Here is a 24769-nt window from a genome sequence, read left to right as displayed (position 1 = left end):
CACAAAACTATTATGCACTGTTCTTTACTCATAAATACACATTATAATGCCAACCAATGACTATACAGTAGCTTGTCATCTGTCGCACCCACCACCACCAATCATTTCATCGTTTGCTACGCCTACCTGTCAATATATCCTTCACAATTTCAGCTCCAGACCGATAACACCTACCGTCCGTTTACCGAGTGAGCAGCGCTAGAGTCCGGTGTTAAGGACTAATTTTCCACATAAGTTATCCGACTTTTCTCATGTTGGCTTTCTTTACCTTAGCCCAATTAATTACTAAGATTATAACTTTATAGAACACTGAATAAAACTATAATCTTGCATTCTCTAAAATTAGTTGTTCAGTTTAATTACAACCAATGATATTTATTACTCTCCTCCGGTATGCCTGTTTTTTTTTTGTTTTTTTAAATCTCTTTTCTATCTGTATATGTATCCCTTCACAAGTGATACCACATTCACAAGTCTTACACAATACAAGCAAAGCATGTATAAATTGTGTATAATCTTGCTGCCTCTATTCAGCCAGATAGTGACTGGAGGGAGTCTGAGTAGTGTCTATGCATGGGGTATTGTCAAGGCAATGTTATATCAGGTAGCTGGGTATATTCTTGCCGTGTGTAAGCCATATCCAAAAATTTCATTACTTCATGCAACATGTCTTCCCCACCTTTTCTTACTACTGAATACATCATGATATGTAAAACTAGCAGAACAATCTTATCTGCAAAAAGATATAAATCTCCCAAACACTTGCTTGTTCATTTCACAAATATACATGGTCTCAGTTCCAATCTCAATGATGTCTATTTCCACTTACAGTCTGCCAAACCCCACATACTTTTACTGACAGAATCCCAATTATTGGTTAATTCAACCATTACTCATCTCAGTTGTCCTAATTATTCTCTGTATGATTCCTTTTGCTCACAAAGGTGGTACTTGAGCATATGTCCGCTCTGATATTCCCTTTTAGAGACTTGGTAATTTGGAATCTCCTCTTATCAATCTGCTCTGGCTTAAAATCTCTCTACCCCATTTTGTTGACTTCATCTGTTGCCTCTATTGTTCTCCCAACTCCACTAATCACTTGAAACTCTTTGACTTCCTCTCTTTGAAACTTAACTTTCTCAGTCAAACTTTTCTAACAGTGAGGTAATTTTCCATAGTGATTTTAATGTTCACAACTCCAGCTGGTTTCAGTTTTCTAGTCACACGGACCAAGCCGGTCAAGATGCTAAGGATTTTGCAATTATTAATGACCTTGCACAGATTGTTCATTTACCCACCAGAAGATAAAAAAATCCTCACCACACAACCAACATGCTTCATCTTTTTCACAAAACCAACTCTACTACTAAATACACCAGTGGTTCTCAAAGTGGGTGCCGCTTACTCTTTATAGGGGTGCCGCAACATCAAATTTAGCATTGGCTTACATCGTGGCCATCGCTACAAAAGGTCGTTGATTTTCATGCAACTGTGTAAATTAAAGTCGTCATGAAATAATTGCTAACCGCATCACAGTGTTTATGTACATACACCTACATATACGGAACAGCCAAGCCGTCCGTCGCGCACACTGTATTTGAAACAGCACAGCGCCGCTATGAACGCTCATATTCGCTTAGTGGATCTTAACCCTTAGCCCTAAAATTAATAAAATTTCAATATAATATTGTATTGTTTTGTTTTTTTTTTTAATTTTGAATTATTTTAGTTTCTGGATATCAATTAGAAAATGTACTTATTGCTCTAAAAACATTAAAATAAGTACGAAAAAACAATCAAATATTATTTCTTTATTAAATTTAAAAAATCAAAATTTATAATTTAGATTTTTTTATACAATTTATTATTCTTAGAGATATAGAAATTGTATATAAAATGCGGTATGAGTCCACATTGGTCACAACTTTTGCCCATCCCTATTCCCAGCTCTGCCAAAACTAGATGGTTCTATTGCCAATTCAGCCAAAGATAAACCTGATTTGCTAGCACCCTACTTTTCTTCTAACTCATGTATGATGATCTTAGTAAACCTCCTCCTACCATTCCCAGTACACTCCATTCAGTGCCTCCTGTGGTCTTCCATCAAAAGGATGAAAAAGGATTTTGAACAGTCTTGATGCTAAGAAAGCTCCAGGTCCTGATGGTATTTCTCCACTTGTTCTCAAAACCTGTGCTCCTGAACTTACTACTGTTCTGTGTCACCTTTTTACACTTTTATTCCACAGGTGTTGTTTGCCCTTCTGCTTGGAAATTTGCTGATATCCAGCGAGTTCCTAAAAAGGTGACAAATCCCTTCCATCCAATTATCCTCCCATTACATTTACTTCTACTCTTTCTAAAGTAATGGAGAAAACTATTAACTGCCAACTCTTAAGCTATCTAGAAATCTTCTATCTGATCAATGATCACCAGTAAAGATTCCATCAGTATCGAATCACTGGTAATATTTACCTATCTATTATCACATCTGGAAACAATAATGTTATCAATGAGCTACTTGTCTCTCTCTGTGCAAAGTGATTTTGCTATAGCTACATATATATATATATGTGGTAATAACGAAACAGTTTAGGGCCCAGTGGTGTAACAAAACAGTGCAATGCACTGTGGGTCCCTATCCAAAAAGAGTGATGATCTTTACATTGAACTAATAAAATTAATGATGGGGACCTCAAATATCAAATTTTACACTGGGGGCCATAAGAGTTTGCTATATCACTATTAAGGCCATAGATAAAAATGAAGGCTGTTTTTGGTACATCACAGAAATGATATACCAAATCTCCATTTAGTATCCTGACACACAAAAAACAAATAGTAACTTTTAACAGACATGAATTTAATGGATTTTGGAAATAATGGGCATTTGCTGAACCAAGCGTTTTGTACATATGTCATGTGGCGATATAACTGTGTGTCATTTAAAATATTTCAGCAATAAAACAGTATGCTGGAGAGCTAGGATTTTCCTCACCATTACCTTCTATCAGCTTGCCAAGCACACCAGCCATTGGTAGGGAATCATCTGAACTTCAAGAGGAGAAGTTCTTCAGACTCTGAATTTCACTGCCACTATACTAGTGTTTCCCAACCCGTGGTGTGTGGATCACTTGACTGCATTAGTTATGGAAGTGGTCCATAGAACTTGACAATAAAACAGAGCTTTTCTGCAGTGTGAAACAGTCCTATTAATGATGAATACAGGTATTATACAGGAAATACAGGCATGCTTTTAAAAACCCAATTTATGCTAGGTGAAGTATGAGTGCATATCATTGCATTTAAAAAAAGTTATATGTTTGCAAGTTTATGATTTTATTATTTAGTTTAATATTTTTTTGTGGCCCATGGCTTCTGTATTAAATATAGAAGTGGTCTGTGGCTTCTACCTCAAATATAAAAACTCCAAATCTAAAAAAGATTGGGAAATGCTGCACATAAAAGTAAAATTTTAAGTCCTTTTGCTCCACATAATAGATGAATTAAAATAAATACAGAATTACAACATTTTAATGTTTCTTATTTCATGGTATAGTAATTTCTAATGATATTCTAGCAACTTTTCAACTATGTATGTTTCTTTTGCTTTTAACAGATTTAACAAATAGGCCATACCCCCCCCCCCCCACAGTCCATTAAAATGAGATTTACTCTTAACATATTCTTATATCTACAGAACACATACTACATCCTGTATTTGGAATGAAAATAAAAAAATGAGAAATATTTAAGCTTTAAGTATGCATAAAAAGTTACTACCAAGTTGTTGGATAAATTTTCTTCTTTGCCAGATCTCCCTACAATTTAAAACAGAAAGAAAACAATATATATATATAAATTAAAATATTATATAATATATAAATTATATATATATATGAAGCAAGAATCCATAAGTGACTTAATAAAACTTTTTTTTTTTTATTTCCATATAAATGAAAAAAAAAAAAAAAATACAGGGTGTGATCAAAAAGTTTGACAAATAATTCTACCTTGATATTGCAGAGCTGCAGTGAGTTGCAACATATTCAAGTGACCCATCTAGACACAATGCACAAATTGCTAGTTTACCAGTCAGTCTGAGTTATTGTGCACTTAATTGGAAAGGTTATGTGTTTTATCATATTTTTAAAATAAGTGATTCCACTGAGCAGTAAAATTGCATCAAACTTTGTTTCAAATTACGGAAAGTGCAACAGAAACCCATGAAGTATTAAAAGCAGCTTTTGGAGAAGATGCTATGCATTGTTTGAAGACTTCCAGTGGCTTCCAATGTTTAAAGAGCACTGCTTTTCTGTCGAAGATGTTTCTCCCTCTAGCTGCCACTCAACTTCAAAAACCAGTGATTCAATCACTAGTGTTATTGATCTGATTAAGAGTGATTGATGTTTAACTATTGCAAGTTACTAGTGAAAGTGGTACTGCTTATGTGACACATTTTAGCCAAGTTTGTACCTCATATGTCAGGATCTTTCACACTGTTTTTTTCATCATTATTGATGACAAATCATGGGTGTGTTTCCAGGTCATAGCCATGACTTGGAGAGAAAGGTTCAATCCTCCCAATGGAAAATGAGAGGATTGAGAGGTTTCCTGTCTTCTACAAAACTCTCCTCCCCCCCAAAAAAGCAAGACAATCAAATGTTAAAATCATGCTTATCAATATTTTTTATTTATTAACTAGGCACCATTCATTACAAATTTGTCCAGCATGGTCAAGCAGAAAACAATGCTACAAAACAGTTCTGTGGTGATGGTGCAATGCTATCTTTGAGAAAATGGCCAGAAAAGTGAGCTTTGAGGAATTGGTGCTGGCATCATGACAATGCCTCTGCACACTTGGCACTTTCAGTTCAAGAATTTCTTGCAAAGGTGCTTTATCACTGTTGTCCCTATTTTCTTTGTTGTTCTTTCCCAAGCTTAAAGCACCCCCCCCCCCCCCAAAAGTTCAGAGACTTGAATGACTTAGGAAATTATTCAGAATGCGACACAGGAATCATTAACAATTCAAAAGTTGCAAAATTGTTGAAATCTGTGTATAGAGTATCAATAAAGACTACTTCAAAGGAGTGAGTTTCGAAGTAGTAAGCTTTATCATTTCTCAAATATTAGTTCAATCCCTGAATTTTTTAATCACACCTTGTACACCATCAAAAATATCTAAAATGCTGAAATATTACAACTGTAAAATATTTAATAAACTCTAAAGCAATTTTCCATTATGATTAACTATACTGTTCCACAACAGAAAAAAACAGAACTGTTACTTGCTTGATGCAGTATGTGGAGTGAGAGGATTCACTCAGGTTACGTGTATCCAACAGAAATTCATACAAACTTCCAATCTCTGAAAGAAGTAGATGTCATAATACCAGAAGAATTTTTAATATATGATAATCTCTAAGAAAAAGTAACAAAAATCATGTTTAGTAACCCTAAAAGCCAGATGGTTAATTTTTGACAGTAACATTTATATATTTTATTTTTAAATAAAAAAAAAAAAAAAAAATATATATATATATATATATATATATACAGTCAAAATATTCTTTGCAAGACAGTTGCATGCTGTTAACTGGAACAGTCAACAGTATGCAAGAGAGTGCACTGAGTGTAATTGCAAGTGGATGCAGTGAAATTTTGGCTTCTAGAAAGAAGTGTTTTTTGCCATTTTATTTACTTGATTGTCATATTATGTTGCACTTTATAAGTAGTTTTATAGACCTAGTTACGCTTGTTATTTTTTATTTTTAATTTAGATAGAGATTTTGTAGGTTACTAATTAATATATCTAACACCATTCTTTCATTCATATCTTGCTGCCATTGTTATAGTATAGAGTGGGTGATAGGGAAAATGAGAGGATTGAGAGGTTTCAAATTTCTAATTGTGTTAAATAGGTAGCTAACGTAAAATTAGATAGCATAGTACGTATCACTACATTTAGAAATTAGTAGAGAGTGTAGTATCGATAAGTGATTAATAAAATTGATTAACCTTATCGCTTCTCATTGTATTAAATCAATTCAATCATGCCCCAGACTAAAGCAGCAGCAAGAGTGCTGTGGCTCGGGGGAGAACCACAGCACTCTTGCTGTGGTTCTCCCCTGCCCCTCTGAGTTCTGAATGGCCAAGGTGTGTACTTTTATGGGTCCAGGTGCTCATTATTACTCCTTCAGTACTGTATGAACATAAGTTAGCCATATAAATCAGTAAATAAATTTGATGAATCTGAAGTGCTGGTTGAGACATCAAAGGCAGATATTGTTTGGATATCAGAGACATGGTGTCAAACAGATATAAGCAGTGCAGAATTGGAATTTGGGGAGTACAATATGTACAGACAGGGTAGGAAGGGAGCAGGGGTTATGCTGTTAGTTAAGAAACACACAAAATCTAAGTGCATCCAGTTGACATAGGTGGACAGTGCAAAATTGAGTCAGTTTCATGTGACATAAGCACTGGGAAAGGTAAAATGAGAGTAATAGCATGTTATACGCCCTAATGACTCTGATGAGTACAACGAACGATTGTGCAGAGAAATAGAGTGGGCCAGTAAATCAGAACGTCTTGTAATATGGGATTTTAACTTTCCAGATATTGACTGGAACTCGAGGAATGGTCATTTGCACACTAGTAAGACTTTTGTGGATTTACTGGATGATTTTTTTCTACAGCAACATGTTTGAAGGACAACCAGAGGTAGAATACTCTTGATCTGATTATCAGCAGTGATTATTCATGCATTAAGAATCTGCAAATAAAGCAACCACTAGGTGATAGTGATCACAGTGTACTGATGTGGGATTTACTTAAAGCTGTCACTACTATTAAGGGTAAAGGGAAGGGTTTTGCTTTCATAAAGGTGACTATGGTGGTCTCAGACAGTTTTAAATTCTATACAGTGGGATCAACTGATGATGTTAAAAACAGCGAATTCTAAATGGGAAGCCTTCAATGAATTAATCTTGGAAGCTACTAGGTTTGTCATACTAACTAAGAAATACTGTTCAAGATTTAGACCTAAATGGATGTCAGATGAACTAATGAGGCTCGTGGCAGAGAAGAAAAATGCATGGGATACATATAAATTATATAGATAGTTTGTAATCAAGTCACAAAGGAGGTTAGGCAAGCAAAGGCTGATTATGAGAAATCCTTGGCAAAGGATGCAAAGAAAAACAACAAAAACTTCTTTACTTGACTCTAAAAGGAAGGCAATAAATCAGATTGGTCCACTTGATATTAATGGTTCAGCTGTTGATGATCCTGCTCAGATAGCTGACAAACCGAATGAGTATTTTGCATCTACATTCACACATGAGTAATTTTGTAAGGAAGGGGAGGACATAAGTTTACTAAACTCTAACAGGGAGCTAAATGATTTTGTAATAAGGGAGAGCAAAGTGGAGGAGAAATTGATGAAATTAAACATAAAAAAGGTACCTGGAGTGGATGGAATCTATCCAGTTATACTGAAAGAGGCAGTGAGGAAATTACACAACTCCGAGTGCAGACCGGGCTAGCTGGGTGGGTAAAGTGCCTGCCTGGCAACCCAAAGGTCGCGGGTTCGAATCCCACCTCGGGCTTGGATCAAAGTACTGCAAACCTTGGGAGGTGCACTATGGCCACAGAAGCCGATGTGCCAACAACTACCAAAAAAAAAAAAAAAAAAACTCCTAGCCATAATTATGAGAGCATCCTAAGATTCAGGGAAAGTCCCCGTGGACTGGATATGTGCAAATGTATCTCCAATTCACAAAGTGGATTCAAAGGGTGACACAAATAATTATAGGCTTGTGAGTTTAACTTCTTCTGGGGAAAATAATGGATTTACTGGTTAAAGAAGCGTTGCAGAATCATGTGTCTGAACAACACTGCAGTATTGTTCAGACACAGCATGGGTTTGTTAAGGGAAGGTCTTGTGTGACCAATTTGATTGGATACTAAGATGTAGTCACAAAGGAACTGGATGCAAAAAATAATTCTGATATCATATACAGTAAACCTCCGCTATTCGCGGTATCTGTATTCGCGGTTTTGCAGTCGCTGATTTAATATAAAATGAAACCTAAAGAAATGTGAATTTTAAAGCGCCGTGAACATTTTCCGCCATAAAAAAACATGGGCGAGGCTAAAATTATCTTTCCCGGTCAAAACAGCGCTCAGCGGGTGGGGAGAGAGGGGTGACAAAATCGCGAGCGTGGATGTTTCTCGCTAATCCTTGTTCAGTATGTGTTATGCGCTTGTCATGGAAGCTTTCGTCGTTTGCTTTTAATTTATATGCTTATAAATTGAATAAATTAATCAATTTATATGCTTACAAAAGTGAAAAACTACCGTTTTGCAGTGTGTTAGCGTAAACAGACTTTTTCGAGTGTATTAACGGTAGAAAGTGACTTTATTGTAAACAAGTTCTTTCTAACCCGTACAAAAATATGGCTACGAATAACAAGGGAATTGTGAAAAGATCAAAGAAGATGATGAGATTAGCGAGTAAAATTCAGTTATTAGACAAAATTTCTAATGGTGAAAGTGTCTCCGTGGCAAAACATTATAAAATCAATGAGTCAACGGTACGATCAATCAAGAAATCGGAAGAAAAAATCCGCCGTAGTGTCCGTGAAAACGTGCTAATTGCTTCAAAAATCTGCTCTGTAACTCGTGACGTTAAATTAGAAAAAATGGAAAAAGCTTTAAATCTGTGGATAGAAGACCGAACTCAAAATAAAATTCCGTTAAGTTCACTCATCATTCGTGAAAAGGCAAAACTCCTTTATCAACACTTTAGCGAAACAGGTGATAGCACTGACGTGATAAGTTTTTTGGTTAGCAAAGGCGCTGGGTTGAAAGATTTCTTTGACATTTCCAATTAATATTACATTTAATATTAAATTGTTTCTTATTTTCATTTCGATACCTTATGCTTGCATTTCACTATGTACTGTCTATGTACATAGTCATATTATGGAAGTACATATAATACATACAAAGACAAAATTTTAGACTGGTTTTTCTTATATATTTCATACTTTGGAATGGAACCCCTTTATTACTATGGGAGCCATAACTCAGTATTCGCGTTTTCGGTATTCGCGGGGGTTACGTTTTGTAATAAGCGGGGTTTACTGTACTTCGATTTCAGGAAAGCTTTTGATACTGTTGCGCATGGAAGACTGCTGTACAAATTGAAGCAGTATGGCATTAAGGGCTGTTTGTTTGTTTGGGAATTTATTAGGCGCATCGGCATTTGTGGCCACAGTCTGCCAACATTAAGGGAAAATTGCTAAAATAGATAAAGGGATGGTTGAGTGGGAGATGACAGAGAGTGGTAATAAATAGACACTGGTCTTCGTGGACTAATGTTATTAGTGATGTTCCCTAGGGTTTGGTGTTGGGCCATTGTTGTTTTGTATATTTATCAATAATATTGATGAAGGTATATCAGGTTTAATGTCCAAGTTTGCAGATGATACAAAGGTTGGCAGGGTTGTTAACGACAGTAAAGACAGTATGCTACTCCAACTGGATCTAGATAAGTTGGGAAAATGGGCTGAGAAGTAGCAACTGAAGACAAATGCCAAATGCAACTGACAAATGCAAAGTACTGCATATGGGTAGCAGTAACCCAAGAGAAACATACAACTGTGTGGTACTATATTCAGGGAAGTGGAGAGTGAAAAAGACCTGGGGGTAATTGTACAGTCAAATATGAAGTTCTCTGAGCAGTGCAGATGGGCTGTCAGAGCAGGTCATGGAGTTTTGTCAATGATATATAGGAATTTTGGCCAGGCTACATCTTGAGTACTGCATACAGGTTTGGAGGCCTCATTTTAGGAAGGATGTAGAGTTGCTATAATGAGTACAAAGGACAACAGGATTGGTGAGAGGAACAAAGAGGTGCTCTTACCAAGAAAGGCTTAATTTCTGCAAACCTTGTAGGGACATAGATTCAAATTGAGGAAAGACAGTTGCAGAATAGATGTACGGAATTTTGCCTTTACCCAGTGGGTAGTTGATTGCTGTAACAGACTTCCATTTGTTGTTGTGGAAGTTGATAGCTTAAATAAATTTACGGCTGAACTAGTGCAGGATTAAGGCACGGGCTAGCAGGGCCCTTGCCTTGGGCACCAATCTTTAAGAAGTGCCAAATTTTACAAATCATAAAAAAAAAAATATATATATATATATATCCATAGTAAAGGGAATGTCAAAAAATCTTTCTGCCCATGGTGCAAAAATATCTTTGTCCGCCACTGGGCTGAACTAGACAAATATTTGAAGTGACTAGATGGGTGAAATGGGAAGGTTTTTTTTTTTTTTTTTTTTTTTTGGCTGATGCTATTATGCATCACGGACGCACAAGAAATGAGATTTAAAAAAAAATCAACCTAAAAGGATGACAGACTCCTCTCTGACGTAATTGAGAAACAACTTTTCCCTGCCAACTCTTACACTATCTTGAAACTTTTCAAATGGGATCCAATATTACAACTACTAATATGGATCCCATTGATGCTAATCCACTAGCGAGGTTTTGGCTTAGTTAATCATCATTGGATAATATTTCTTGGAAGAGTTTAAGATAAAGCATTTACTTTTGAGATTACTAGGGCTAGCACATAAAAAATAACAATAAATAAATAAAAACATTTGATATAAAGGTCTTCTAAACAATCTCCTATCCTGTGTTCTGCCTTCTCTTTTCTACAATTGATTAACCAGTTACTGGATCACCACACTGCATATAACAGATAAATCTATTTTCTAACTTCACAACTAATGCTGGAATTTCCAAGATTCTGTTCTCTCATTCAATCTTTCCTCTTGAATGGAAAGAACAGAATTCCTCTTGTTCCCATTGGCTGCATATCCATCCATAGTTTTTGCTAATGATAATATATTAATTTTAAAATACAGAATTGAAGGGAGATACTAATTTCTATAATTTCAACAGTATACTTCATTACTCTTTAGTTTAACAAGCCCTACTCTGCACAATGAGCCACAACTTCTCAAATATCCAATGCCAATTCTTCAACCCTGTAGTAAGCATACCCAAAACTGCAGGATTTGGGTGTTCATGGGTTGTCTTTGTAGCCACACTGTGCAATAAATATAGGAAATCTCTTATGTACTTCTGGCTGTATGGGTTCATGGCTACCTTCATTATCAGCTTTTTTTTTTTTTTTTTTTTGAAGAAAGCAATCCTGCTAGAACTGTAGCATTAGCATTAGTAGAGACATTTGATGCAAGAAAGCAAGCTTATGCAGCATCAGCCAAAAAAAAAATAAATAATAAAATAAATAAATAAAAAATAACCACCTCCACTTCACCCCTCTGTTCGTTCGAAATACCTGTCCAGCTGAGCCTTAAACTTATTTAGGCTATCAACTTCCACGACAAGGGATGGAAGTCTGTTCCACCAACCAACCACCCGCTGGCTAAAGGCAAATTTCCGCACATCTATCCTACATCTGTCTTTCCTCAATTTGAATTTATGTCCTCTGAGGTGATTATTCTGAGCAAGAGGAAGAATCCCATCAGCATTGAGCATGCTCAAACCATTCAAGACTTTATACACCTCTATCAGATCACCTCGCTGGTGCCTGGTCTCCAGACACTATAATTTGCAAAACTTAAGCCTTTCTTCGTAACAACACCCCTTTGTTCCATTCCCTAATCTTGTTGCCCTTCTCTGTACTCGTTCCAGCAGCTCTACATCCTTCTTGAAATGAGGCCTCCAGGCCCATATACAGTACTCTAGGTGTGGCCTGACCATTGCCTTATACAACGGAATAATCACCTCCTTATCCCTGCTAGAAAAATTTCTATATATCATTGACAATACACCATGAGCTACTCTTGCTGCCCGTCTGCACTGCTCAGAAAACTTCATATCTGCCTGCACAACCACCCCCAGGTCCCTTTCATTCTCTACCACTGTCAGTGTAGTACCACAGAGTTGATACGTTGCTCTGGGGTTGCTGTTTCCCATATGTAGTATTTTACAATTGCAATTTTAAACTTCATTTGCCACCTCTCAGCCCATCTGCTCAACCTTTCCAGATCCTGTTGCAGCAGCACAGTGTCAGTAGTGTCCTTGACAACCCTGCCAACCTTCGTATCATCTGCAAACTTGGACATTAAGCTTGATATACCATTATCAATATCATTTATAAATACAGAAAACAATAATGGACCCAATACTGAACCCTGAGGGACTCCACTAATAACATTAGTCCACAAAAAGCAGTGTCCATTGATTACCACTCTCTGTCTTTTCCCCCTCAACCATCCCTTTATCCATAGCAGCAATTTGCCTCCAATGCCACACTGCTGGGTGCGAGAATAGCCTGTGCAGACATTGCTCCTTAAAGCTCTTCAAACAGAGAAGTTTTTCCTGATTTATTTTCTGCTTTATTAGTTTAAATTGTCATATTAACTTATTTTCTAGAGTAGCTTTATATTCCTAGTTACGATACTTAGTTTAAAGTTTAACTTAGACAGAGATTTCGTAGATATTACTTAGTATCGGTAACGGTATCAAATCCACGTGTCACAAATTGAACGACAGGTCTTTTAACCAAATTTAGTCGATTTATTAACCAATTGTTATATCAAATTATCTTCTATAAGTAGATTATAGACCTAGTCAGGATCCTTAGTTTATTCTAAATTGAGATAGTGAGATTTCGAAGCTAATCAATACTTACGAGTCCGTAGAAATACCGTTCGTGAATTCCCGCGATTTTTACACGATAGCATAAGATTAGTGTAGTATACTGCATAATATAATATTGTCAATTAATCAGTAAATCTATTAATCTTGATAAACTTTATTGTCAATTAAATTGTATTTTTAACTCTATAAATATATATAACGACTTAATCGTAACAAATAATTAATACATAACTATAGTGGTGCATGTGATACGGAAGTTGTATAAAGGGAACACTAGATACCGAAAAAAAAAAAAAAAAAATATATATATATATATATATATATAACATAACTGTTTTGGGATATAACTTAAGGATTTAATTTTTGTTTTAAATTTTATTGAATTAAATTGGAATCATGACTCTGACCAGAGCAGCAAAGCAAAAGGCTCAAGCTAATGGGAGTGCTGTGGTTCAGGGGAGAACTGAGGGGGGCAGTTGCCCTCTGAATCACAGTCTATTAAAATGCACTGTTTGCTTGATGTTTGCGGAGCAGTCGGGTACGGGACATGATACTGCCATGGGGGGTGTCTTTGTGTGTGCACGATGTAAGGAGTGCAAGGAAATCAGGCGACAACTCAGCGTTGTTATGGGCCTTTATGAGACCTTGAAGGACAGGGTGGATGCCCTCGAAGGAAATAAATTGAGGGCCCCATCAAGCTCTCAGCTGCCCACATCAACGCCAGAGCTTGCACTTGGTCATCAGGCAACGCAGGGGCAGCCCCCTAGGCAGAATGCGCTGGTCCCACAGGAACTAGTAGTTGTTGGTGACTCTATTGTCAGGGAAACGGGGAACATGCTTTGTAAAAAGGATAGGTGGAATAGGACCAGGGTATGTCTGCCAGGGGCAAAGGTTGATGACGTTGTAGAGCGGATATCATCTTTTAAGGGCACAAAAGGTGATATAGTTGTACACGTTGGCACTAATGATATTAAGAGTAGGAGACCGGCGGAATTACTTAGCAAGTACAGGTCACTGTTGAAAAAAAGCCGTGAATTAGGGTTGAACTTGAAAGTGTCTGCAATTCTGCCCAGACACGATAGGAGGGAGTATATGATGAGAGCCTTGTCGATCAATTCGGCCCTGGAGGGATTGTGCAAGGCTCAAGGGGTAGAATTTTTTTCAGCCTGGACTGTACTTGTTAACAGGAGAGATTGCTTCTACAGGGATGGGATACACTTAAATAGAAAGGGTGCAAGAATTTTTGCTGATGCTGTCGAGGCAGTGTTAGGTGGGTCGGAAAACTGCTAGTTGGGGGGGATACAAGGACTAATAGATTAACAGTAGACACTGGCAGAGGCGGAAGTGATTCTTGCACTGCTTCTATTCAAATGAGCAGAAGTCTGAAAAACAAGATGCAGGATATTTCAGAGACTGATGGTAGTCATTGCGTTACAAGTAAACACATGGGTTGTGTTAGGGTAGCTAAGAATAGAAACAGGTGCATGTATACCTGCGTGTACACCAATGCTAGGAGTTTGGTAAATAAATTTGATGAATTTGAGGTATTGCTCAAAACATCAAAGGCAGATATTGTTGGGATATCAGAGACGGTGGTGTCACACAGATATAAGTAATGCGGAACTGGAATTTGGGGAATACAATGTATATAGAAAGGATAGACAGGACAGGAGGGGAGGAGGGGTTATGCTATTAATTAAGAAACACAAAGTCAAAGGAAGTGAAGCCAGTTGACATCGATGGACAGGGCAGTGTCGAGTCAGTTTGGTGTGACATAAGCATAGGGAAATCAAAATTGAGAGTAGGAGTGTGCTATAGGCCTAATGACTCTGATGAGTATAATAATATATTGTACAGGGAAATAGAGTGGGCCAGTAAATCAGAGAGTCTTATAATGGGGGATTTTAATTTCCCAGATATTGACTGGAATTTGTGGGTTGGTCACTCGCACACTAGCAAGGCTTTTGTGGACTTATTGGATGATTGTTTTCTACATCAGCATGTTCGTGAGGCAACAAGAGGGAGCAATACTCTTGATCTGATTATCAGTAGTGATTCTTCATGCATTAAGAACCTGCAGATAAATGAACCACTAGGTGGCAGTGATCACAGTGTGTTGAAGTGGGATTTACTCAAGGAGGTAACTACCATCAGAGGTAAAGGGAAGGGTTTTTGTTTTCGTAAAGGCGACTATGATGGTCTGAGACAGTATTTAAATTCTATACAGTGGGACCAACTGATGATGTTACCAACAGCAAACTCAAAATGGGAAGCATTCAAGGAACTAATCTTGGTGGCTACCAGGCTTTACATACCAACTAAGAAATATTGTTCAAGGTTTAGGCCTAAATGGTTGTCAGATGGACTAATGAGACATGTGGCAGAGAAGAAAAATGCATGGGATACATACAAATTAATGGGTGACATGAAAGCCTATGATAGATATAAGTTGGTCTGTAACCAAGTCACAAAGGAGATTAGGCAGGCAAAGGCAGACTACGAAAAATCCTTGGCAAAGGATGCAAAGAAAAACAGAAAGGAGTTCTTTACATACTTGAACTCGAGAAGGAAAGGGATGAATCAGATTGGTCCACTGGATATTGATGGTTCAACAGTTGAGGATCCTGCTCAGGTGGCTAACAATCTAAACGAGTATTTTGCATCTACATTCACGCATGAGGAGTTATTCAGGAAGGAGAATGATGTAGGTAAAGTAAACATTGACAGTGAGCTGGATGATTTTGTAATAACTGAGAGGAAAGTGGAGGAGAGATTGTTGAGGATAAACATAAAAAAGGCACCTGGGGTGGATGGGATCTATCCAGTTATATTAAAGGAGGCAGCAAAGGAAGTATGCAAACCCCTAGCCATAATTATGAGAGCTTCTTTGGACTCAGGGGAGGTACCCATAGACTGGAGATGTGCAAATGTAACCCCAATTCACAAAGGAGGATCAAAGGCTGACACAAGTAATTATAGACCTGTTAGTTTAACTTCTGTTCCAGGTAAATTAATGGAGGCACTGGTTAAAGAAGCACTGCAGGATCATCTAGACAAGAATTCAGTTATAGCTCAGACGCAGCATGGTTTTGTTAAGGGCAGGTCTTGCCTGACCAATTTGATTGGATACTATGATGTAGTCACAAAAGAACTGGATGCAGGGAATAACTTTGATATTATATATTTGGATCTTAGAAAGGCTTTTGATACTGTTGCACATGGAAGACTGCTGCACAAATTGGAGCAGTGTGGCATTGGAGGCAAATTGCTGCTATGGATAAGGGGATGCTTGAGTGGCAGAAGACAGAGAGCGGTAATCAATGGACACTGCTCAACGTGGACTAATGTTATTAGTGGAGTTCCTCAAGGTTCAGTGTTGGGTCCATTGTTGTTTTCGGTGTTTATGAATGATATTGATGATGGGATATCAAGTTTAATGTCTCAGTTTGCAGATGATACAAAGGTTGGCAGGGTCGTTAAGGACACTACTGACGCTATGCTGCTGCAACAGGATCTGGAAAGGTTGAACAGATGGGCTGAGAGGTGGCAAATGAAGTTTAACATTGACAAATGTAAAGTACTACATATGGGAAACAGTAACCCCAGAGCAATGTATCAACTCTGCGGTACTACACTGACAGTGGTGGAGAATGAAAAGGACCTGGGGGTAATTGTGCAGGCAGATATGAAGTTCTCTGAGCAGTGCAGACAAGCTGCAAGAGTAGCTCATGGTGTCTTGTCAATGATATACAGGAATTTTTCTAGCAGGGATAAGGAGGTGATTATTCCCTTGTATAAGGCAATGGTTAGGCCACATCTTGAGTACTGTATAGAGGTCTGGAGGCCTCATTTCAAGAAGGATGTAGAGCTGCTGGAACGGGTACAGAGAAGGGCAACAAGATTAGTAAATGGAACAAAGGGTTGCTCTTACGAAGAAAGGCTTAAGTTTTGCAAATTACAGAGTCTGGAGACTAGGCACGGGCGAGGTGATCTGATAGAGGTGTATAAGGCTTTGAATGGTTTGAGCATGCTCAATGCCAATGGGATTCTTCATCTTTCTCAGAATAATCACCTCAGAGGGCATAAATTCAAATTGAGGAAGGACGGATGTCGGATAGATGTGCGGAAATTTGCCTTTGGCCAGCGGGTGGTTGGTTGGTGGAACCGACTTCCATCACTTGTTGTTGAAGTTGATAGCCTAAACAAATTTAAAGCTCAAATGGACAGGTATTTCGAACGAACGGAGGGGTGAAATGGGAGAGGGTTTTTTTTTTTTTTTTTTGGCTGATGCTGAATAAGCTTGCTTTCTTGCATCATATGCCTCTATAAATGCTAATGCTAATGCTCCAATTTGTGCAGCAGTCTTCCATGTGCAACAGAATCAAAAGCCTTTCTAAGATCCAAATATATGATGTCAGAGTTATTCCCTGCATCCAGTTCTTTTGTGGCTGCATCGTAGTATCCAATCAAATTGGTCAGGCAAAACTTCCCCTTAACAAAACCATGCTGTGTCCGAGCTATAACTGAAGTCTTGTCTAGATGATCATGCAGTGCTTCTTTAACCAGTGCCTCCATTAATTTTCCGGGAACAGAAGTTAAACTCGCAGGTCTATAATTACTTGTGTCTGCCTTTGATCCTCCTTTGTGAATTGGGGTCACATTTGCACATCTCCAGTCCGTGGGTACCTCGCCTAAGTCCAAGGAAGCTCTCATAATTATGGCTAAGGGTTTGCTTACTTCCTTTGCTGCCTCCTTTAATATAACTGGATAGATCCCATCCACCCCAGGTGCCTTTCTTGTGTTTATCTTCAACAATTTCTCCTCCACTTTACTCTCAGTTATTACAAGATTCTCTAGCTTACTGCCAGAGTTGAATACACCTCTGGCATTCCCGTCGCTGAATAACTCCTCATGTGTGAATGTCGATGCAAAATATTCATTTAGTTTGTTAGCTACCTGAGCAGGATCATCAACAGTTGACCCATCGATATCAAGTGGACCAATCTGATTCATCCCCTTCCTTCTAGAGTTTACATAAGTAAAGAACTCTTTGCTGTTTTTCTTTGCATCGCTTGCCAAAGATTTCTCGTAATCTGCCTTCGCCTGCCTAACCACCTTTGTAACTTGGTTACAGATCAACTTGTATCTATCATAGGCTTCTGTGTCACGTGTTAATTTGTATGTATCCCATGCATTTTTCTTCTCTGCCATATGTCTCATTAGTTCATCTGACATCCATTTAGGCCTAAACCTTGAACAATATTTCTTAGTTGGTACGTAAAGCCTAGTAGCTTCCAAGATAAGTTCTTTGAATGCTTCCCATTTTGAATTTGCTGTTGGTAACATCATCAGTTGGTCCCACTGTATAGAATATAAATAGTGTCTCAGTCCATCGTAGTCGCCTTTACGAAAGCAATAACCCTTCCCTTTACCCCTGATGGTAGTTACCCCTTTGAGTAAATCCCACTTCGGCACACTGTGATCACTGCCACCTAGTGGTTCCTTTATCTGCAGATTCTTAATGCATGAAGAATCACTACTGATAATCAAATCAAGAGTATTACTCCCTCTAGTTGCCTCCCGAACATGCTGATGTAGAAAACAATCATCCAATAAATCCACAAAAGCCTTGCTAGTGTGTGAGTGACCAGCCCCCAAATTCAAGTCAATATCTGGGAAATTAAAATCCCCCATTATAAGACCCTCTGATTTACTGGCCCACTCTATTTCCCTGTACAGTTTCTTATTATACTCATCAGAGTCATTAGGCCTATAGCACACTCCTACTCTCAATTTTGATCTCCCAATGCTTATGTCACACTAAACTGACTCCACACTGCACTGTCCAGCGATGTCAACTGGCTTCACTTCCTTGGATTTTATGTATTTCTTAACTAATGGCATAACCCCTCCTCCCTTCCTATCCTTTCTGTAGACATTGCACTCCCCAAATTCCAGTTCTGCATTCCTTATATCTGTGTGACACCACGTCTCTGAAATCCCAACAATATCTGCCTTTGATGTTTTGAGCAATACCTCAAATTGATCAAATTTATTTACTAAACTCCTAGCATTGGTGTACACGCAAGTATACATGCACCTGTTCTTTTTCTTAGCTACCCTAACACAACCCATGTGTTTACTTGTACCCCAATGATTCCCAGCAGTCTCTGAAATATCCTGCATCATATTTTCCAGGCTGCTGCTCATTCCAATAGAAGCAGTGCAAGAATCACTTTCACCTCTGCCAGTGGCTACTGTTAATCTATTAGTCCTTGTATCCCCCCAATCTAGCAGTATTCCAACCCACCTAACACTGCCTCCATAGCATCAGCAAACATTCTTGCACCCTTTCTATTTAAGTGTATCCCATCCCTGTAGAAGCAGTCTCTCCTGTTAACATGTTTCATTACTGTCAATGGCACCAAGACATGTTAGCAACTGTTGTAATTTCATAACTGCAATGGTTTGTTGTTTATGAAAGATGAAGTATTTATGAAAGATGGAGAACTTCCACATATCACATCCATACAAGAAATACAATGATAGCATTTTACCCCCAAGAGTAAATCAGCTGCACATTTCCCATAGCATGATTGCCTCCATTGCTTGACATTATCCCTTGTGGTATTTTGCTATAGGGCTATCTGAAGGACAATGTTTCTCATGTAGTTAGTTAATCCCTGCTAACTTGCCATGATGGGAATAAAGATTATTTATTTATGTAATTCTCTTCTGCATTGTCTGAAGAACATACTTTGCATTTCTTCCATTACACAGGTCTAAACTAAAATCCAGTCCCATCTTATTTTCCACAAAAAAAAAATAAATAATAATAATAATGTGCTGCTCCCACATAATCCAAAGCATTACCATGCTTATTTAGTCTTGTTACTTATCTGCAAATTTTTGGTTCGAAAATATTTTATTCCCATTGTGAACTTTGACTGTGTAGTGTAAGAACAAACGTTTGAGATACATTTGTTGAGAATATCTGAAATATTTAACTACTGGTGAAATTATAAATGTCAGTCAACCCTGCCAATCTGTGCCAAAATGTGTCATTCTCAAAGAGAATGGTAACTGAAAAAAAAAAAAAAAGGTTAAAAATAAACTATGATGAATATGTGTTTTTCAAGTAGCAAATGTGAATGAATCGTTAACACGAGTAGCAAATGTTTGTTTGTTTGTTTGTTATTTGGTTTTTAGGAGCATTAGCAACTAAGGCCATATTGCTCCGGGATATGCGGTGGTCATTCCCTGACCTTTCCGCATCCTCCGTATTTGGTGGTGACGGGCTCGAACCCCGGTCTAATCAAGAAGCGTGTTCTACGCACTGCCGCTCCTTCCCACCTGGCTACGGAGGCGCCAGTAGCAAATGTGAATGAATCGTTAATGCATAACATTCTTTTGTAGAGCCTTCGTTCTCTCTTCCATCCCCCCAATCACCCATCCCTGGATTCAAAGAAAACAGGGTTGCCAATTTTGTCCGACAAATCCATATCGAATGATAACTAACTGGGGGACAAGCATTCTGTGTAGAACACAGTGCAGTTTGTTATATTTAATATCAGGAAATTTTAAATTACTTTTAAAAATTTAAGGGGAATGCTTTACCTGCACGGCTGTAAAAAGGTTCAACTAAAAAGATAAATAACTTTCAATTTATTTTCCTAATTCTCATAAGCCTGCTACCAGTTTTGGAAAGTAGGCTATAAAATTATCAATCATGGTTATTAAATGCTTACCGAAGCCCCCAAAATAACAAATGTGTAACACGAATCATCTGGCTTAGAATGATCTAAATGACTGATGGATTCCTTAAGTAAATCAATGCCCTGCGATAACAACACGTCTTCAGACATCTCGAAATGACTGACTGTCACAGGAGCATCCAGATATTCAGGCTCGTATCTTGGCACACGGAAGGTGCGCTTCTTTACACTGCTGTTAATACACCCCAGGTTGCTGGCTATCTGCAATGACCTAAACGGAATTTGATTTCAAGTTTTACTATTAGGTTAAGTTGTCATATGAATTAAAGTATAAAAAAAACTCTTATTATTCACTTCGAGCAGACAGAAAGTAAGGAAACTTCCCTTCTGCAATTGGCACGTCATACAACCGATTGTAAGCAAAAATTCTTTCGAAATATTCCAGTACACGCGAATAGGGTCACTACACAAGAACAGCCCTGTACGGCTGTTTCGCGAGTATAAACATAATTTTATTTTTATTTATTTTTGAAGAGTTACAAACAAGACAGACGCATAACCACAACCATCACTGCTTGTATGTACAGGTTATAAATTCAAACTTCTAAACCACTACTGTCATAGAGTCATTTTACCGGGAATATTTAATTTGGGAACTGTGTTGCCACCCGAGGGCAAAAATTCCAAAGCAGTAACTCGTTTGAGCATATACAGTACATGTATTTTGATTTGGAAGGATATACAGTAGACTTCCGAAACAATGTTCTGCAAACCTTGAAGGGGCATAGATTCAAATTGAGGAAAGACAGTTGTAGAATAGAATCGCCTTTGGTGATTCAAGGTGCCAATATTTCATTTTTCCGTTATCTAGAAAGTTTTATTTTTAATATATTTAATGCAGAAATAATGAGGCCAAATAAGAAAGAGAGAGATAAAAATTGCAATTTTATTAACCGCACATAAAAAAAAAAACATAAACATGTTGACGATCCAATTTTATATTCTGCAATTAATACACTTCTGCTTACGCCCCGTTCTATTTTCTTTATTATATCAAGTTCAGTCTAAGCTGTAGCAGAGCGGTATTGTCACCGTCCTCTCCACACCGGGAGGAAAAGGCCCGGGTTCGAATCCCGTCGATGAGTCAAGGAACTTTTATATGCTTTTTTTCACTGCGGGGTTGAGTTGGTCAGTGTCGGGCGTATATAGCAAGTTTTCACCCACAGAAACTGGGTTTTTTTTGTCCAGCAAATCGAGCAGAGAACACACACAATTTACAAACACAATACACATGGGTATATGAACTAATCCCAGGGGCTCACATCTAGTTGAGTATGGGCTTGGCACACCCAAGGTCCTGAGCTGAATATCAATCATTCTTCTCTTTCTTGGTGATTCCTTTCAGATTCAGATTCTCACTCTCTCAGGGTAACTCGGGAATTTTTTTTGGCTGGTGCGGCATAAGCCTCAGGCTTCCTTGCACCATATGGGTAATGATAATAATAATAACTTTCTGCGTGACACTAAAGTAACAGTTTGAATTATATCAAGTTTGTCGCTAAGCTTTAATGTTATTGTTTTCTTTAGTGTATGAGGTTTATCAACTTCAGGAGCCATAGTGAGGGTTTTTAATTTAAAATAAATGTAAAACAGCGATATAATCCATAATATCAGCACAGTACAGAATTCACTTTGAAAATGGCGAACATAACTTCTGTTTTCTTTTTTCGGTACTGCAAGATCTCATTTTGCCGTTATTTGGGGTGCGGTTATTTAGACAGTCTACAGCAGGGGTTCTTAACCTTCTTATTTCCACGAACCCCTTTGCCCGTCAGGTGAATGCCACGGACCCCTTCTCGGAATAATGTTTTTAAATGCATAAAATAAAATTACAAAAAAAACAATTTAATGAAATAATTACCAAAATTTAAAAAAAAAACATTATACAGTAATATGTGTTTTTTTCTTAACACATTGAATAAAAATACAATATATTTAAAATATAGGAAAGTTGAAGTTAAATTTTATTTTTTAAGGACATATCAGTGTGAAGACTGTTGTTGTTTATCTTGAATAAGAACATTAAACTGTGCTGTGGTATTTGACAAGGCAACACGCGTGTCATGTTGGACATCTAATCGATTTCGATTTTTTTGTTTTCATTGTTACAAGTGCTGAAAATCCCGATTCACACAGATATATTGTTGCAAATGGTATCAAAGCTTCCATAGCTCGCTTTCAAAGACGAGGATAGGCTTCTCTCAGGGAACACTGCCTTTAGCCAGCGGGTGGTTGGTTGGTGGACCAGACTTCCATCCCTTATCGTGGAAGTTGATAGCCTAAATAAGTTTAAGGCTCAGCTGGACAGGTATTTCGAACGAACAGAGGGGTGAAGTGGAAGTGGTTATTTTTTTATTTATTTTATTTTATTTTATTTATTTTTTTTTTTTTGCTGATGCTGCATAAGCTTGCTTTCTTGCATCAAATGCCTCTACTAATGCTAATGCTAATGCTAACACCAGAATTCTCCAAGGCTTCTTGGGGTGAACTCCAATCGTAGTAAGTTTTTTTAACTAAGATCAATGAGTTCATCTTTGGTTAAGTCAACATCTTCGATACAGTTTATATCAGAAAGAAAAGGATTTCGGATCCATGGTTCAATTTTCATGCCATCAAAACAGAAATAACTTTTAAAAGAGTTCTGTAATTTTTCAAAGTGTTCCCAGATATCTCTTTTCAAAAAAATTGAGAGGGAAGTTTGAATTTCAACTACAACTTGGTAAAGCACTTCCTGCAACAGTGGAAAGTTTGCAAGAATGTCGGTCTCTACTCTCTTCTTCCATATTGGTAACTTAGCCAACTGAAATATTACAAGAAAGCTTGTAATATTTCAGTTGCATCCATAATGGTGACTCATGACCTTGAATGGAAAGATTTATCTCATTCATATGGTGAAAAATATCTGCCAGATAGGCCAACCCATGGATAAAATCCTTCCTTTCAAAATGTTCCAAGAGAAAGTGAAACTTCTGCCCTTAGTTCGAACAAGCGCTTCAAGGCTTGTCCCCTTGAAAGCCAGCGCACTTAGCATTAGCATTAGCATTAGTAGAGGCATATGATGAAAGAAAGCAAGCTTATTCAGCATCAGCCAAAAAAAAAAAAACAACCACTACTCCCATTTCACCCCTCCATTCGTTCGAAATACCTGTCCAGCTGAGCCTTAGATTTGTTTAGGCTATCAATTTCAACAACAAGCGATGGAAGTAACCCCAGGGGCTAACATCTGGTGAGTATTGGGTTTGGCACACCCAGGGTCCTCAGCTGGATATCATCATTTTTCCCTTTCTTGGTGATTCCCTTTCTCTCTCTCTCTCTCTCTCTCTCTCTCTCTCTCTCTCTCTCTCTCTCTCTCTCTCTCTCTCTCTCTCTCTCTCTCTCTCTCTCTCTCCACAAACCAACTGCCCGCTGGCTAAAGGCAAATTTCCGCACATCTATCCGACATCCGTCCTTCCTCAATTTGAATTTATGCCCACTCAGGTGATTATTCTGAGCAAGAGGAAGAATCCCATCGGCATTGAGCATGCTCAAGCCATGAAAAGCCTTATACACCTCTATCAGATCACCACGCCGATGCCTACTCTCCAGGCTCTGTAATTTGCAAAACTTAAGCCTTTCTTCGTAAGAGCAACCCTTTGTTCCATTCACTAATCTTGCTGCCCTTCTCTGTACTCGTTCCAGCAGCTCTACATCCTTCTTAAAATGAGGCCAACAGACGTGTATACAGTTCTCAAGGTGTGGCCTGACCAATGCCTTATACAAGGGAATAATCACATCCCTGTCCCTGCTAGAAATATTCCTGTATATCATTGACAAGACACCATGAGCTACTCTTGCAGCTCGTCTGCACTGCTCAGAGAATTTCATATCTGCCTGCACAATTACCCCCAGGTCCTTTTCATTCTCCACCACTGTCAGTGTAGTACCGCAGAGTTGATAGGTTGCTCTGGGGTTACTGTTTCCCATATGTAGTACTTTACATTTGTCAATGTTAAACTTCATTTGCCACCTCTCAGCCCATCTGTTCAACCTTTCCAGATCCTGTTGCAGCAGCATAGCGTCAGTAGTGTCCTTAACAACCCTGCCAACCTTTATATCGTCTGCAAACTTGGACATTAAGGCTGATACACCATCATCAATATCATTTATAAATACAGAAAACAACAATGGACCCAACACTGAACCCTGACGAACTCCACTAATACCATTAGTCCACGTTGAGCAGTGTCCATTGATTACCACTCTCTGTCTTCTGCCACTCAACCATCCCTTTATCCATAGCAGCAATTTGCAT

At 38.0% G+C, this 24769-nt stretch overlaps 1 protein-coding gene across 1 annotated transcript in view; it reads right to left on the bottom strand.

The window, feature by feature from the left end:
- LOC150080693 (glucose-6-phosphate 1-dehydrogenase-like) overlaps positions 1-20783 on the bottom strand; it is a 165509-nt gene extending 144726 nt beyond the window's left edge. The window contains exons 1-2 of the mRNA XM_090381511.1: positions 20452-20783; positions 3781-3818 (exon numbers count right to left, since the gene is read on the bottom strand). Coding sequence (XP_090237637.1) covers positions 3781-3818; positions 20452-20568 — 155 coding nt within the window. The 5' untranslated portion in view covers positions 20569-20783. The remainder of the gene's footprint in view (positions 1-3780; positions 3819-20451) is intronic.
- Between the last annotated feature and the right edge of the window lie 3986 nt (positions 20784-24769).

Source organism: Mastigoproctus giganteus, chromosome 9, assembly GCF_048544385.1.
Source record: "Mastigoproctus giganteus isolate SK-2022 chromosome 9, ASM4854438v1, whole genome shotgun sequence".
In the NCBI taxonomy this organism is placed as follows: domain Eukaryota; kingdom Metazoa; phylum Arthropoda; class Arachnida; order Uropygi; family Thelyphonidae; genus Mastigoproctus; species Mastigoproctus giganteus.
This window is presented reverse-complemented; position numbering and strand designations above follow the sequence as displayed.